The sequence below is a fragment of the Cicer arietinum genome, chromosome 5 (genome assembly GCF_000331145.2).
Source record: "Cicer arietinum cultivar CDC Frontier isolate Library 1 chromosome 5, Cicar.CDCFrontier_v2.0, whole genome shotgun sequence".
NCBI classification, from domain to species: domain Eukaryota; kingdom Viridiplantae; phylum Streptophyta; class Magnoliopsida; order Fabales; family Fabaceae; genus Cicer; species Cicer arietinum.
In genome coordinates, this window is record NC_021164.2 from 45,605,661 (window position 1) to 45,618,284 (window position 12,624).

General features: G+C 30.7%; 2 protein-coding genes across 2 annotated transcripts in view; one reads left to right on the forward strand and one right to left on the reverse strand.

Annotated features, from left to right (window-relative positions):
- Positions 1–3,209: 3,209 nt before the first annotated feature.
- Positions 3,210–6,075, forward strand: LOC101494756 (uncharacterized). The gene is made up of 3 exons (XM_004513349.3): positions 3,210–3,354; positions 4,765–4,802; positions 5,737–6,075. Exons 1-3 carry the CDS (start codon positions 3,282–3,284, stop codon positions 5,848–5,850), a joined length of 225 nt encoding a protein of 74 aa, XP_004513406.1. The 5' UTR covers positions 3,210–3,281; the 3' UTR covers positions 5,851–6,075.
- Positions 6,076–11,150: 5,075 nt separating this feature from the next.
- The window catches only part of LOC101494442 (pentatricopeptide repeat-containing protein At3g49710), a 4,279-nt gene continuing 2,805 nt past the window's right edge, over positions 11,151–12,624 (reverse strand). The window contains exon 2 of the mRNA XM_073368214.1: positions 11,151–12,624. This exon is cut by the window's right edge and continues 3 nt beyond it. Coding sequence (XP_073224315.1) covers positions 11,547–12,624 — 1,078 coding nt within the window. The 3' untranslated portion in view covers positions 11,151–11,546.

Consider the following 12,624-nt stretch of genomic DNA (forward strand, 5'->3'; position numbering starts at 1 on the left):
ATAATTTGAAGTGTTCACTCAATTGAATTCAATTATTTTTCCTCTTAACGGAAGCAAAACTAAAGAATAAATCTCTTGTGAAAATCTTGCATGACAAAAGAAGCAAACTAACCTTTCGTTAGTCAAAATAAATTGTTAGACAAAAGAAAAGAAATAATCATATAGTGAAATAAACAAACATTTGTGTATTTTTTATTAGAATAGAGGACATTACATGATCAAAAGAAATATTTGTTTATTTAATGAGACTTTTTTCATTAATGAAAGTTTTCTTTATATTCGATAAAACTTTAAAATATATTTGTGTTCTCTCATTTTGAGTAGTTGTTGAACTTTTGTATTTTGTTGTTAAGTAGTTATGAAGTGTAGGCTCATTGACTAGAAGATACTCACAAGTTTGTATGAATAATTGGTTACAGTTTAAAATTCCTTTTATTGAAGGAACCGGACTAGTTACAATAGCGAGCTAGGATAACTTTGTGTTTTCTCTTCTTCTATTATTGTTTGATGAGATTGCAAAATTTTCAAAAAAATAGTTTTATTTGAAGAAAATAACAATAATAGTAATAACAATAATAGATTTGTACTTAAAAAGTTATTTTGTATGTCTTAAAACATATATAAATTATTCGAAATGAAGAATTAAAGAATTGTGCATTTTTATCTTGTTTTTGTTAAGTTGTTAAAATTATATACTTAACTTTATAAGTTAATCAAGATTAGACATTAACCGTTTAGAGCATCTACAACGGTGAACTCAATATCAATTCTTTAGATGGGGTCCACTGTGCCACATCATCTTGAAGCAATTCACTCATTTTCTACTCCAACGGTGAACTCAATATGATTCAAGTTCTACTATGCCACATCACCTTAAATCAACTCATTCATTTTTTACGGTTTAACTTTTAAAAAATCATATTATATTCCATTACTTTAATTTATACATTAATATTTAATTTTATTATAATTTAAAATATTAATTTAAATGGAAAAATAAATAAAAAAGTACGTTAATAAAAATTTTAATAAACTTGTGTAACAAAAATTGTGAAGAAAAAGTATGAGTAACAAATTATTTCTAATAATGAGTTAACAATCGTAATTAAAGGAGAAAAAAAGCTAACGGTGGTATATTAACTAAAAAAAAGCTAATGGTTACAAAATTATTATTATTTAATAAATTAAAAAGAAGTTAACGGCTATAAATTAATAAAAAATGATAAATTTATTATTATTAATAAATTAATAAAAGGTAGCGGTTATAATTATATTATTATTAAATTGTGAAAGTAGATAGAAAAAAAAAAAAAAAGTAACCGCTATGAAGCACCGTTCCTTCCTGACAGTGATGACACCTTGGCACAACTCCAACGCTGAACCCACAAAAAACTGGAAGTTAAGTAATTACACACTGACGGACGAACTAATTTTCACTCCTGTTGTAGATGCTCTTATAATAATAATTATACAATTATTTGAAATAGGTATGATGAAAAAGATTAACAATCATCATTTATAAAGATAAAATATAGAAATAAATTAAAAAAAAAATAAAAGATCAAAACGAATATTTGATAAAAGATAAATAACTAAAATAATTTTTAACTCTTTTATTTATTTCAGGCAAATTACTTTATACGATCCCTTTTTAAGGTAATAATTTAATTATTTATCTTTTTTTTCTTTCTGATTTAATTATTTAATTTTAAATAATAATTTGATCATTTATGTCTTAAAATGTCAACAATGTCAAGAAGATTCATATATTCATCAAATCTATAACTCAAACTTTCAAATAAATTTATATTTTCAACTCCAACAACATCAAATCGATCAAATAAATAACACACTTTAATATTTAATTCATAAATCACCAAGAAAATATCTACTTCTTCATTCTATCATTCTCTAAATCAAATTCCTAACCTAAATCCTAAAATGTGAGTCCTTTATTTGATGAATTTCAAATTATTGGAGGTGAAAATATGAGTTTATTTTAATATTTAAGTTATGAACTTGATGAAAATATGGATTTTGTTGAAGATGATTACTAATTTTCTGAGTTTTGTTTGAAAATAATAATAAATTTTCTAGAGATTTGTAAAAAATATGATAACATTGTTGACATTTTAAGAAATAAATGATCAAATTATTACTTAAAATTAAATAAATTACGTAAAAAAATAAATAAATGATTGAATTGTTATCTGAAATTAAGCTAACAATTGCGAGAGGTAATTTGTATAAGATAAATAAAAGGCTTAAAAATAATTTTGGTCATTTATCTTGTATCAAATATTCGTTTTGATCATTTATCCTTTTTTAAATTTATTTTTGTCTTTTATTTTTATAAATGATAAACATTGGTCTTTTTCATCATACCAATTTCAAACAATTATATAATTGTTGTCATGAACTGTTGAAGACTAATATTGCATCAGTTCTAAAGTTAAATGTATAATCTTAACAAAGATGAGATGAAAATACATAAAGCTCATAAATGTTTTTCATTTCAAATAGTTTATATATTCCAAAGCATGCAAGAAGAGTTTTTTTAAGTGCAAATTTATTATTGATTTAAATATTTTTTTAAAAGAATATTATAATTGATATATATTGACAATTGTAAGAAGAAATTTTAATGACCATAAGTTGTTATATTTTTGTTGTGATTCTGAGAAAAACTAAATTACATCACTTGTAAAAGATAAAAGATAAAAGATGAAAGATAAAAGATAAAAGATAAAAGATAAAAGATAAAAGATAAAAGATAAAATTTAATTAAAAATATATAAACAATCAAAACAAATATTAGATAAAAAACCAAAATTATGTGTTTGTTTGGTTAAGATTTTTAAAAAAATGATTGACTCTTTAAGAAAATGATTTTTATGAAAAATTATTTAAAAAGAATAAAATTTATTTCAGACTTATTTATTACTATTCACAAAAAGTAATATTGATATTCAATAACTTAAATATTAATTATTATAGATTTTAACATGGTAAAAATCAAATTTTAAAAAAAAATCATTAAATTTTTTTTTATAAATTTCTTAAGACAACTTTTTTATTTTAATTATTTTTTAAAACTTTACTATAAAAAATTATAATAAATAGTATTTCAAATAATATATTAAGACAAACTATTTAAATCGATTTTGAGGTTTTATTTTAAAATATTTTTTTTTAAATTATAACAAAAACATAAAATACGTACAAATAAAAAACTAGTTCAGTTTCAGAGTTTCTCCTAACGAACGACACACAAAATTGCAATGGCCAGAGACAGTTGCCTCGCTCGTGTCACAGCCGGCGCTGCCGTTGGTGGCGCTGTGGGCGGTGCCGTTGGTAAGTTATCCCCATTTTTCATAACTATTTTCTTCATTTACACCTTATGCTTTATTTCTGTTCTATTTCTACTCCAACTTCAACGTCAACTCCCTTTTTAGGGTCTTTGATTTGTTCCCTTTTATTTGTGTCATCATAATTTTATGTGATTTTAACTATGTTTTGCAATTTTTTTTTCATTACTTTGGTATTGTAATTTTAATTTTAACGCTTTGGCATTTTTTTTACTTGCTTTGAAGTTCAACATTAGTTGCTCGTGGTTAGTAGGGATGCATGTGCTTGGCCTTATAGTGTGATTTTAAATCCTCATTTGTTATTTTGGTGTTGATAACTGCTAAATGATGCTGAAGTGGATTCGAGATTTTGAAATTGTCTACAATTTGCAAAGTAACTTGGGGTTATTTGATTAAGAAAATTCATATTTTGAATTTTTGTTTTTGCTTTTAATTAAGAAACTGCTGCGTATCAATTTGTTTTCTGTATTTAAATATTTTTATAGAAAATTGCGAAAGCAATTTTTGTTGTTGTTTAGGGTTTATAGGAAAAATGTTTTGTTACAGAAAATGCTTAGGCATTTAACTTTCCATCCTTGTCACAATGCATTTGGGGGTTTAGTCTTGGAATCTTCAGTGGGAGATTGGTTTTCCCTTGTGAGTTTGTCGCACTACAGAGTGTGGTAGCATCGCCGATAACGGTAATGGTCGGGGTGTTACACTATGCTTGGTCTTCGTCCTTCTCTGAAACCAAATAAATGAATTTGCTTTTTAAATTTAAGCTAGTTCCTTTTGCTCTTTGGGTCTCCTTTCCTCTGTAATTTATTATTTTCAGTTGTAATACTCTTTATGTTAATCTTAAGGTGTTTTAGAATCCTAAAATAAGACATTGATTTACGACTTTATGTGTGCTCTTTTCATAAGGTTTTGATGAGATGTCACTTCTATGGAAGTCTTTCAATTACGCATACAAAATATTTGTACAAATCTTGAAATTAACCTTAGTAGAAAGGAAAGAGGACTGAGTGCTTCCTCCCACAGTGTTTTGCATCTTGTTTTGTACCTGACGCTAGGTGTATACATATACAAACCGTACATGGTTCTTCCGTGTTTTTAGTCAATTGAGCTCGATTCTTTTTAGTCAATCGAGCTTGATTCTTAATCATATGTCTGCATTGTTTTTAAGTCTCATTCATGAAATTTCATGAATGAATTATCTGAAATCTTGCTTTGAAAAATAATATTGTGGACTCAGTCAGGTGCTTAGGTAAGAATGTGAAATAAGTATTGTGCTTAAATGTTAACGTAATATGCATCTATATGATACATTCAACTTGGTTTTTTCATTTTATTTAATTCACGTGAATTTAAATGTTTCGGTGCACCTTTTTACATAATTCTCTTGGTTTCTTTTCAGGTGCTGTGTACGGAACATATGAGGCTATTAGATATAAGGTATGTCATATGATATTTTTTCAATTTCAATAATGAGATTGTTTAGAGCACTATTTTCCATATGGGTGTTATGTCTTCCCCCAATAGATTTTACAGATTCATGGCTTTTGTAAGTGTTGTCAATTGTGGATCGTGAAATATAGAGGTTTGTTCAAATTTCGCTTCATAGTGCTATATAGCCCTACCATAGCCACTATTTGACAACACTTTATACAAAATAATGTAGCATGGAACAATAGTGATTCTTTCAAATTCCACTACGCTATTTGACAACGTAGGATATTGTAAAATTTTGTAACTATCTATACATTGAGTGCTTCGAAGAAAAGCTAGTAGTATTTTTATTGTTAGATTTGATTACATGGAACAACAATTTCTTATAATAAGATATAACATGTGGCATACAAACAAGTGATATACTTCACTCTACAAAAATACAAATTGCAAGCAAGTGAAGTGCAAGAATCTAGTTGCAGTGGTACAGTGGCACTTGCGAGACAGAGACTTCTTGAGAATGGGATTCTTAGATTGTTCTGGCAGTACTTCTGTAGATTGAGTTCAATTATCTGGTTTACTATGCCTTGTGATTGATTTGCTTGCAATAATATTTTATATTGAAAAACATGCAATTTGCTGACTGAATGTGCTGTTATAAACAAGCATATAAATAACAATCTATTGATTTGTGACTGAGAATTCACTCTTGATTTCCTCAATTCTCATTTATCACATGCACTTACTTCTTCTGAGGATACTGATTCCACCTCAGACAAAATAAGAGATAAGACTTACGCCGTGTGTCAAAAAATAATCATAAATGTTTTATACTGATATTGAGTTAGGTGATCTTAGATGTCAAAATGAGTTAACACTCTTATATTTAATATGTAGCAGCATTTTCAATCAATCAATTCATTGAGATATTGAGATGCAGGTACCTGGACTTTTGAAAATTAGGCATATTGGACAAACTACACTTGGCAGTGCTGCTATTTTTGGTCTTTTCTTGGGTGCTGGAAGTTTGATACATTGTGGAAAGTCATACTAAGCATCAAGATTTTATCTTCCTACTTGCAGAGTCTTGCTTGCTGCCCTTGTAATGTATGAGTAGAGCAGGAATTTACTTTTTCTTTTTTTGGTTTTCTCAATTTTGGAAAAGGTTTGATGATGGTAGCTGTTGGACTACTTTTTTATGAAATTTCTCATTTATTTCTCCTGGACAGTACTGATGAAATATCTTTGCAAGGGCTTCTCTTTCGCTTTTGATTCCTCACTTTTCATGCTATTACTGAGACAGTGAATTGCATAAAAATCATGCACGTGTGTGTCTTTGTTTGTGTGCACGTATTTGCATTTGTATGTGTATGTGCATGCCTTACCGGTACTGTCAAATATCTGCACCGTGGCGGATTGCAGTGGTGGATTTCTTGACAACTGCCATGGCCAATTTGTGAAGGATGGCAACAACATGACATTTATGGAGGTTTAAAATGGTGGAATTTTTTTCTTTTCACCATGGTCTGCCATCAATAACACTGCACGATACACTTGACAGTGTTATGTTTATGTTACTGATTTTCAACGTTGCTCTTCTTCCTATAAAAAATACTTGCCCAAACCGAGACCGAATTATTTTTATTGCTACAAGCGTGCAGATGTCTGATGGGCAGTGGCGGATCTTGCACAAAATATCGGGGAGAGACAAATATTAATTAAAATATTATAATTGAAATTCTTAAAAGTCATGTATTTTTTTTTTAGAGTTTCACACAATTCATATACAGTAAACAAGTTGCAAAAGTTAGAATTTCAATTCTCACAAGTTTTACAATTTTTACAGTCATACAATTTTCACAAGTCACACAATTCACACAAGTTTTTAAAGCTTTACACAATTCAATCAAACAAAATATATCAATTTTATGATTTTTATCTTTGTCGAAAACTTTTTCTTATTGAAAAATGTATCAATTTTTTTATGTTTAAATATTACGTCACTCTTAAAAAAATACGCATATTAATTAAAATAATTTACAATTAAAAAATAGTATAACTATAGAGTTTGTATTAATTTATTATATTTTATTATTAAGAGAGGGAGAACAAATTGAGAAAAGGTATAATTAAAAAATCTAAGGGATGTAGTGGCCCTGTTCGCTTCTAATATCGGACACGGTTAATCATAATATATACTGTAGCGCTTCCAAGATCGGTGTCTTTTTATAAATTGTGTCGAGGATGTTCTTTGGCTAGCGCTTCCAAATGTTCTTTGGCTTATTTGGCTCTTGATTAGTGTTATGTGAGGATGATGTTCCAGCATCTTTTCTACCGTATAGTTATAGTCTCATCCTTTTTAATCGATTTGCAGCAACAATTGACATATTTTAAGACACAAATTGTGGCAAACTAAGACTAGTAATCACCTAAGTAGAGAGTGCATGTAATAACCTAGTAAAAATGAAAGTTTAAATAAATAGATGTCAAACTTCATTACGACAACAATGAAATCATATAGTAACTGTGAAAAAAATTATAAGTTGATCACGCTTCTATTCTCTATTTCTTAGTGCCACGAAAATAATCAGAACACAAATCTGATAACTGAATTTTTTTATCCGATTGTATTCAAAGTTTTTGTCAAGACTATCATATCTTTTGAATAGTTGGTCTACGTGTGACTTCCAATAAAGAACTCTTTAAAAGGATTTTAATTTTTTTTTAAGCAAAAAAGAAATAGAATGCAAAAACATAATAATTAGATTTGACATCTAACTATATTAGCATTCTAAATCAACCACATATCATTTATAATACTCTAACATATCATTTATAATACTCTAAAACGTATATTGAAATTAAAAAGAGGAAAATTACAACTTGAAGAGATTAGACCAATTCTCAAGTTAACAACAATGTGCACGAGCAAAAAATACAATGTTAAAAACCATACAAAACAATATTCAAAGGGATAAAACCATAAGGAAGACAACACAATGAAAACTAAACAAGAATGAAACATCGTGAAAATCTAAAATTAGGAAATTGATTTCTATTTCTAAAACACTCCTCTTGTGAAAGAAGGGACTGAACTCAATCAAATGAAAACTTGAGTAGAAATACTAAAGTCTACTAGTGTGTCAGCACAAACATTTCCTTCTTTATAAATATGAGAGCAATAGAAACACATACGAGAAATCAAATTAAGACAATTATGCAAGGCTAATGCACCATTAATCTCTCAGTCAATTAATACACCATAAGGAAAATTAAGAGGAACCAATATTATGTGTTAGCTTTTGGAAATTAATGGAGCATTTTAGGAATCTCATCAACAAAAACTAAAGATTGTCAAAATCAATTTCAGTTGTAAAAGTGGAAACAGTAAAAGGGAGGGGGCCAGGGGGAGAGGGATAATATCCATCCACCTTGCAAAATAAAACAAAACAAAGGAAAAAGGAAAATGAATGAGACAAATAAACAGATTTTCAATATTATTTTGGATGGATTCTTCTTTTCTGAACTTTAATACATGGTTTTTCATTTTTGAATTTCCCACAAGATGGCTCATAATAGGTGTGTTTTTGGAAATAAACTAATAGAAATGACAAGAACATAGAAATATATTAAATATGAAGTGACAAGAGTAATAATCAAAGGATCAAACTCAACAAGAGTAATAGTGGGCGTGTTTTTGTCATGTATGAAATGCTTAATTTCAAAAACACAGAATAATAATCAAAGGATCAAACTCAACATAATCATAAGCTTCACACAAGCCTACTCATTTAACAGCATCTAAAAAACAGAATCAACCTCAAGAAAAATGGGGGGAAAAAAATGCAATCTACATTCTAAGCTTCTGAACATCATTTTGGAGAGACATAAAACTTCATGCCAACAAAATTTTTTTAGGATAGCAAAACCCATAAACCTTTTTCCCTGCACTTTGTTCCTTCATGAGTGAGCTGAGATGGGTGCAACTTGAAAGAGTTATACGAAAAAAATGGGTAATCTCCTATGTTGAAAAACAAGTTAGAATGGAAAGAAACCTTTGTTTGAACTCGAAAAACGTAATGAAACCAAGTGCATCAAACGGATTTCAGTGGCTAAAGACAATTCTCAAAACCCATAAAAATTATGAAAGAGACAAAAGCAAAAGAAAATCAAATGAATGTACATGTCTTTATTTGCAGATGTCAGCAATGTAGCGTAATACATTATACAGAAGAGGGCTTCAGACATTGAGGTTATTCGCAATGGAGCTACATGTGACGGAGTCAAAGATGCTATTTTTGATGGCAATGCTACGTGGCAGAGCTTCTATTCACAACGACAGTGGGTGGCACAACTAATTGCGATGGCAGTGGGTGGTGATGACACTGCTACGAGACGACGTTACTAAGGGTTCTTCGGTTCTTTTAATTTAAGTTCTTTAGGGTTCTCTGATTTTAGTAATTTTAGGTTTTGTTTGATTTGATTTTTAGATTTTATGTTTTGATAGGATTCAATGTTCAGTTACAGTTCACTTCTAGTTTTTAATAAAAAGTTTGATTAACACAGTTTGATTCTCACTTCTAAAGCAGTTTAGTTCTCAATTTTAATGTCTACCAGTTCGGTTTTCCAGTTCGGTTTTCCAGTTCAGTTTGGTTCTATAGTTTTTTGAAGACCCCTACTGCTTTACTCTTAACAGCAAGGGGTTAACAATTTAACATATAAATTTATGAATAAGGACACTTAGAGATAAAGACTATTCAAGTGTGCTTGCCGTGAAAAGATTGAAGAATTCTTTTTCTAACAGGTTATTAATAGGATCTGCATATTGCAAAAGCTTATTTAAAATAGGATTCCTGTCCATATTGATAACAAATGATGATCCTGCATCAAATTCAGCAACCAACAGTGTTTTCAGAGTATTCTTAAGGTTCATGTTTAAAGTTCATTGTGTCTGTGCGAAGTTATTTAAATTTAAAAATATAACCATATATATATTGAAAACCAATTTCTGAAAGCTGAATCTTCATCTTGGCCTTGACACTTTCAGCAGGTGAAACAAACTGGCTAAACAAATCCATGACACTCACGACACGACTTCAATTTCATGTTGGATAACCAAACTATACAATAAAATTTGCTTTAACCACAAGCTTTTGAATAACTTGTGCGATCTCCATTTGAGTTATTAAAATCAGAAGAAAGCAACTAAGACATATCTATTACCAAATACTGATCTCATAAACAATTTAATATAATAGATATCCAAAATAATGTTTTGTTTAATTAAAATTTTATGTTTTCGCCATAAATCAAACCGCAAGAGTGCATAAAAATGTTAGTATTGTTGTTACAAAGGGGATAGCATTAGCAGGATCAAGTTTCATTTAAACCATGCATCCAAAGTTTTCTTATGATGATTTCATATGGCTATTCCTTCATTAATTAAATGCATACAAATACAAACAAATTGAACACAATCCATAAAAAAATCCGACTAACAATAATTAAAAACAACACAAACCCTTAAAACATAGAAAGAAAGCGAGTGAAAAACCTGCTGGAAACGAGTCATTGACCTTAGAAGCTTTAACTCATATTACAGAAACTGAGGTTTCTGCTGAAGAAGCAAGCTTCAAAGAACTCAAAAACTTAGAAAAAGCAATAAAACAAATCGAAGAAAGAAGGAACCGCAAAAAGGAAACTTATGAAAGTGAGCGAGAAGAAGCAAACGCAGTTAAAACAACATGCATGTCAAGCAGAACCAATTACAGAGAATTGGAGAGAGATGCGTCGTTCACAAATTGGTCTAAATCGCAAGCTGATCTGCGATCAGAATTCAGAAATTGATGATATTGGTTAGGGTTGAAAAGAGGATTAGGATTACAACTTCAGTCTTTAGGCGCTGCTGTTTCACTCAAGGAGAAAGGATGAATCGTATCATGGTCGAGAGTGAAACTGGTAACTAAACCTATCTAATCACAAAATGACACCCGGTTTTAGTTTTTGGGCTTAAACGGATTAAGTTCGGTGTTTGTTTTTTCAAAAATGGAGCAGTCTGGTTACTGGATTAGTAAGGGTACCCAGTTTTGCAGAACACCCCTAGCTACGGCGATACTCAATACAAGAAATACAAGGTAAAGTAGGAAGCTCAATATATTTTGGCATTTGAAGATATCCCTGACAATTTTCCAACAGAAAAGCAACAACTCTCTTCCTGTTCTTGAGGTTTGAAGCCAATCTTGCATTCACCAAAAGGGCTCGAATGGAAAAGCAAACGGAAAGCAAATAGCATTCCATGATAGCCAACGTCCATTCAGTGTGCTCCAACGGCAATCCAACCAAGCACTAAATCTATACCAGAAACCAATTAAATATTTCATGTTTCAAGCTGTGTTAAATCTTCAGTTGTAACGGTTCCTATACCTACCAACGAGTAGATTAACTACGCTCACGAAAACATGTAATAGACATCAACTATTTGGCATCCGCTTAGCTAGAAGTACAGCGCTATGCTAAAAAATAAGTTAATCCAAACTAAAATTGTTGCTGGACTTTTGCTTCTGCTTAACAAGTTATGCTGGAGTGAAATCTAGAATTGTTAATATAGTATTGATAAAACTGTGTGGATAAACAAAAAACTATATTGGTCATTTCTCCTATTGTTACATTAGCTTTAGCTGCTTACTTGGCATGTAACTAATGTGGTTGTAAATCTATTTTCTCACCGAAGTAGAAACTTTGATTATATTATCACCAATAATCCCTGCATGAACACTTCCCTTCCTTAAAGCAATGAAATCGGTGAGTATCTCTAACAGTGATTTCCCTACCAGAAATAGCTGATATAAGTTTGATAGCATTGTGGCAATCACCGCAAATTCTTAGGTTCTTCACAACCAGTATCGGCACCCCTTCTGCAGTGGATATCAGACCAAAAGCAATTGCAAGCTTCTCGCTGTGATGCCATAACCTTCTTTCTTTCTCTTCTGGTGCAACCTCTTCATCTTTCACCAATGCCAGTCTTATATCTGCTACATACCCTACTTGCTTCAATTTTCTTAACAACTCCCCCATGTACCCATGAATCTCTTTTATCCTTGGATGTGAAGTGTCTTCAGCTACAAAGACATGCACCTTCTTATCGATCTCAATCCAACTACAACCTGGTTTCTTCTTCACTCCTCTTTCGCGCATAAGCCTTTTGACTGTTGCAGCCTCTTCCCATCTGCCTGCACTTGCATACATACTTGAAAGCATTACATAAGGAGCAGCATTATACGGTTCCAGCTCGAGAAACTTATTGGCTGCTTTCACTGCTAGCTCCACATTTCCATGCTTCCTACATGCACCGAGCAAAGCAGCCCATTCAATAGAACCAGGATCAAATGGCATTGTCTCAATAATCTTCTCAGCTTTTTCGAGTTTCCCTGCCCTACCCAAAAGATCTATCATGCATGAATAATGTTCCGCTTCTGGTTCGATCCCGTACTTTTCTTTCATCATATTGAAATACTTCTGACCCTCCTCAACTTTTCCAGTGTGTGCACATGCTGAAAGAACAGATATGAAGGTTATGTTATTTGGCACAATTTGCTTTTGCAGCATCAGTTCAAAGAGCCAGAGCGATTCAACCTCAGCACCATGCTGTGCATAGCCTGCAATCATTGAATTCAGCGATACCGTGTTATGTTCAGGCATTGTATCAAATATCCTTCTCGCATCATGAAGGTTCCCACATTTTGAGTACATTGCAACAAGAGCATTGTTCACCGAAACACGGTTACAAGGGATGTCGGATTTTATTGTCAATGCATGAACTTGTTTCCCT

Coding starts and splice junctions, on each gene's coding strand:
- LOC101494756 (XM_004513349.3), top strand. CDS start 3,282: ATGGCCAGAGACAGTTGCCTCGCTCGTGTCACAGCCGGCGCTGCCGTT. Junction 3,355..4,764: donor CGCTGTGGGCGGTGCCGTTG/GTAAGTTATCCC, acceptor GTTTCTTTTCAG/GTGCTGTGTACGGAACATAT. Junction 4,803..5,736: donor ATGAGGCTATTAGATATAAG/GTATGTCATATG, acceptor ATTGAGATGCAG/GTACCTGGACTTTTGAAAAT.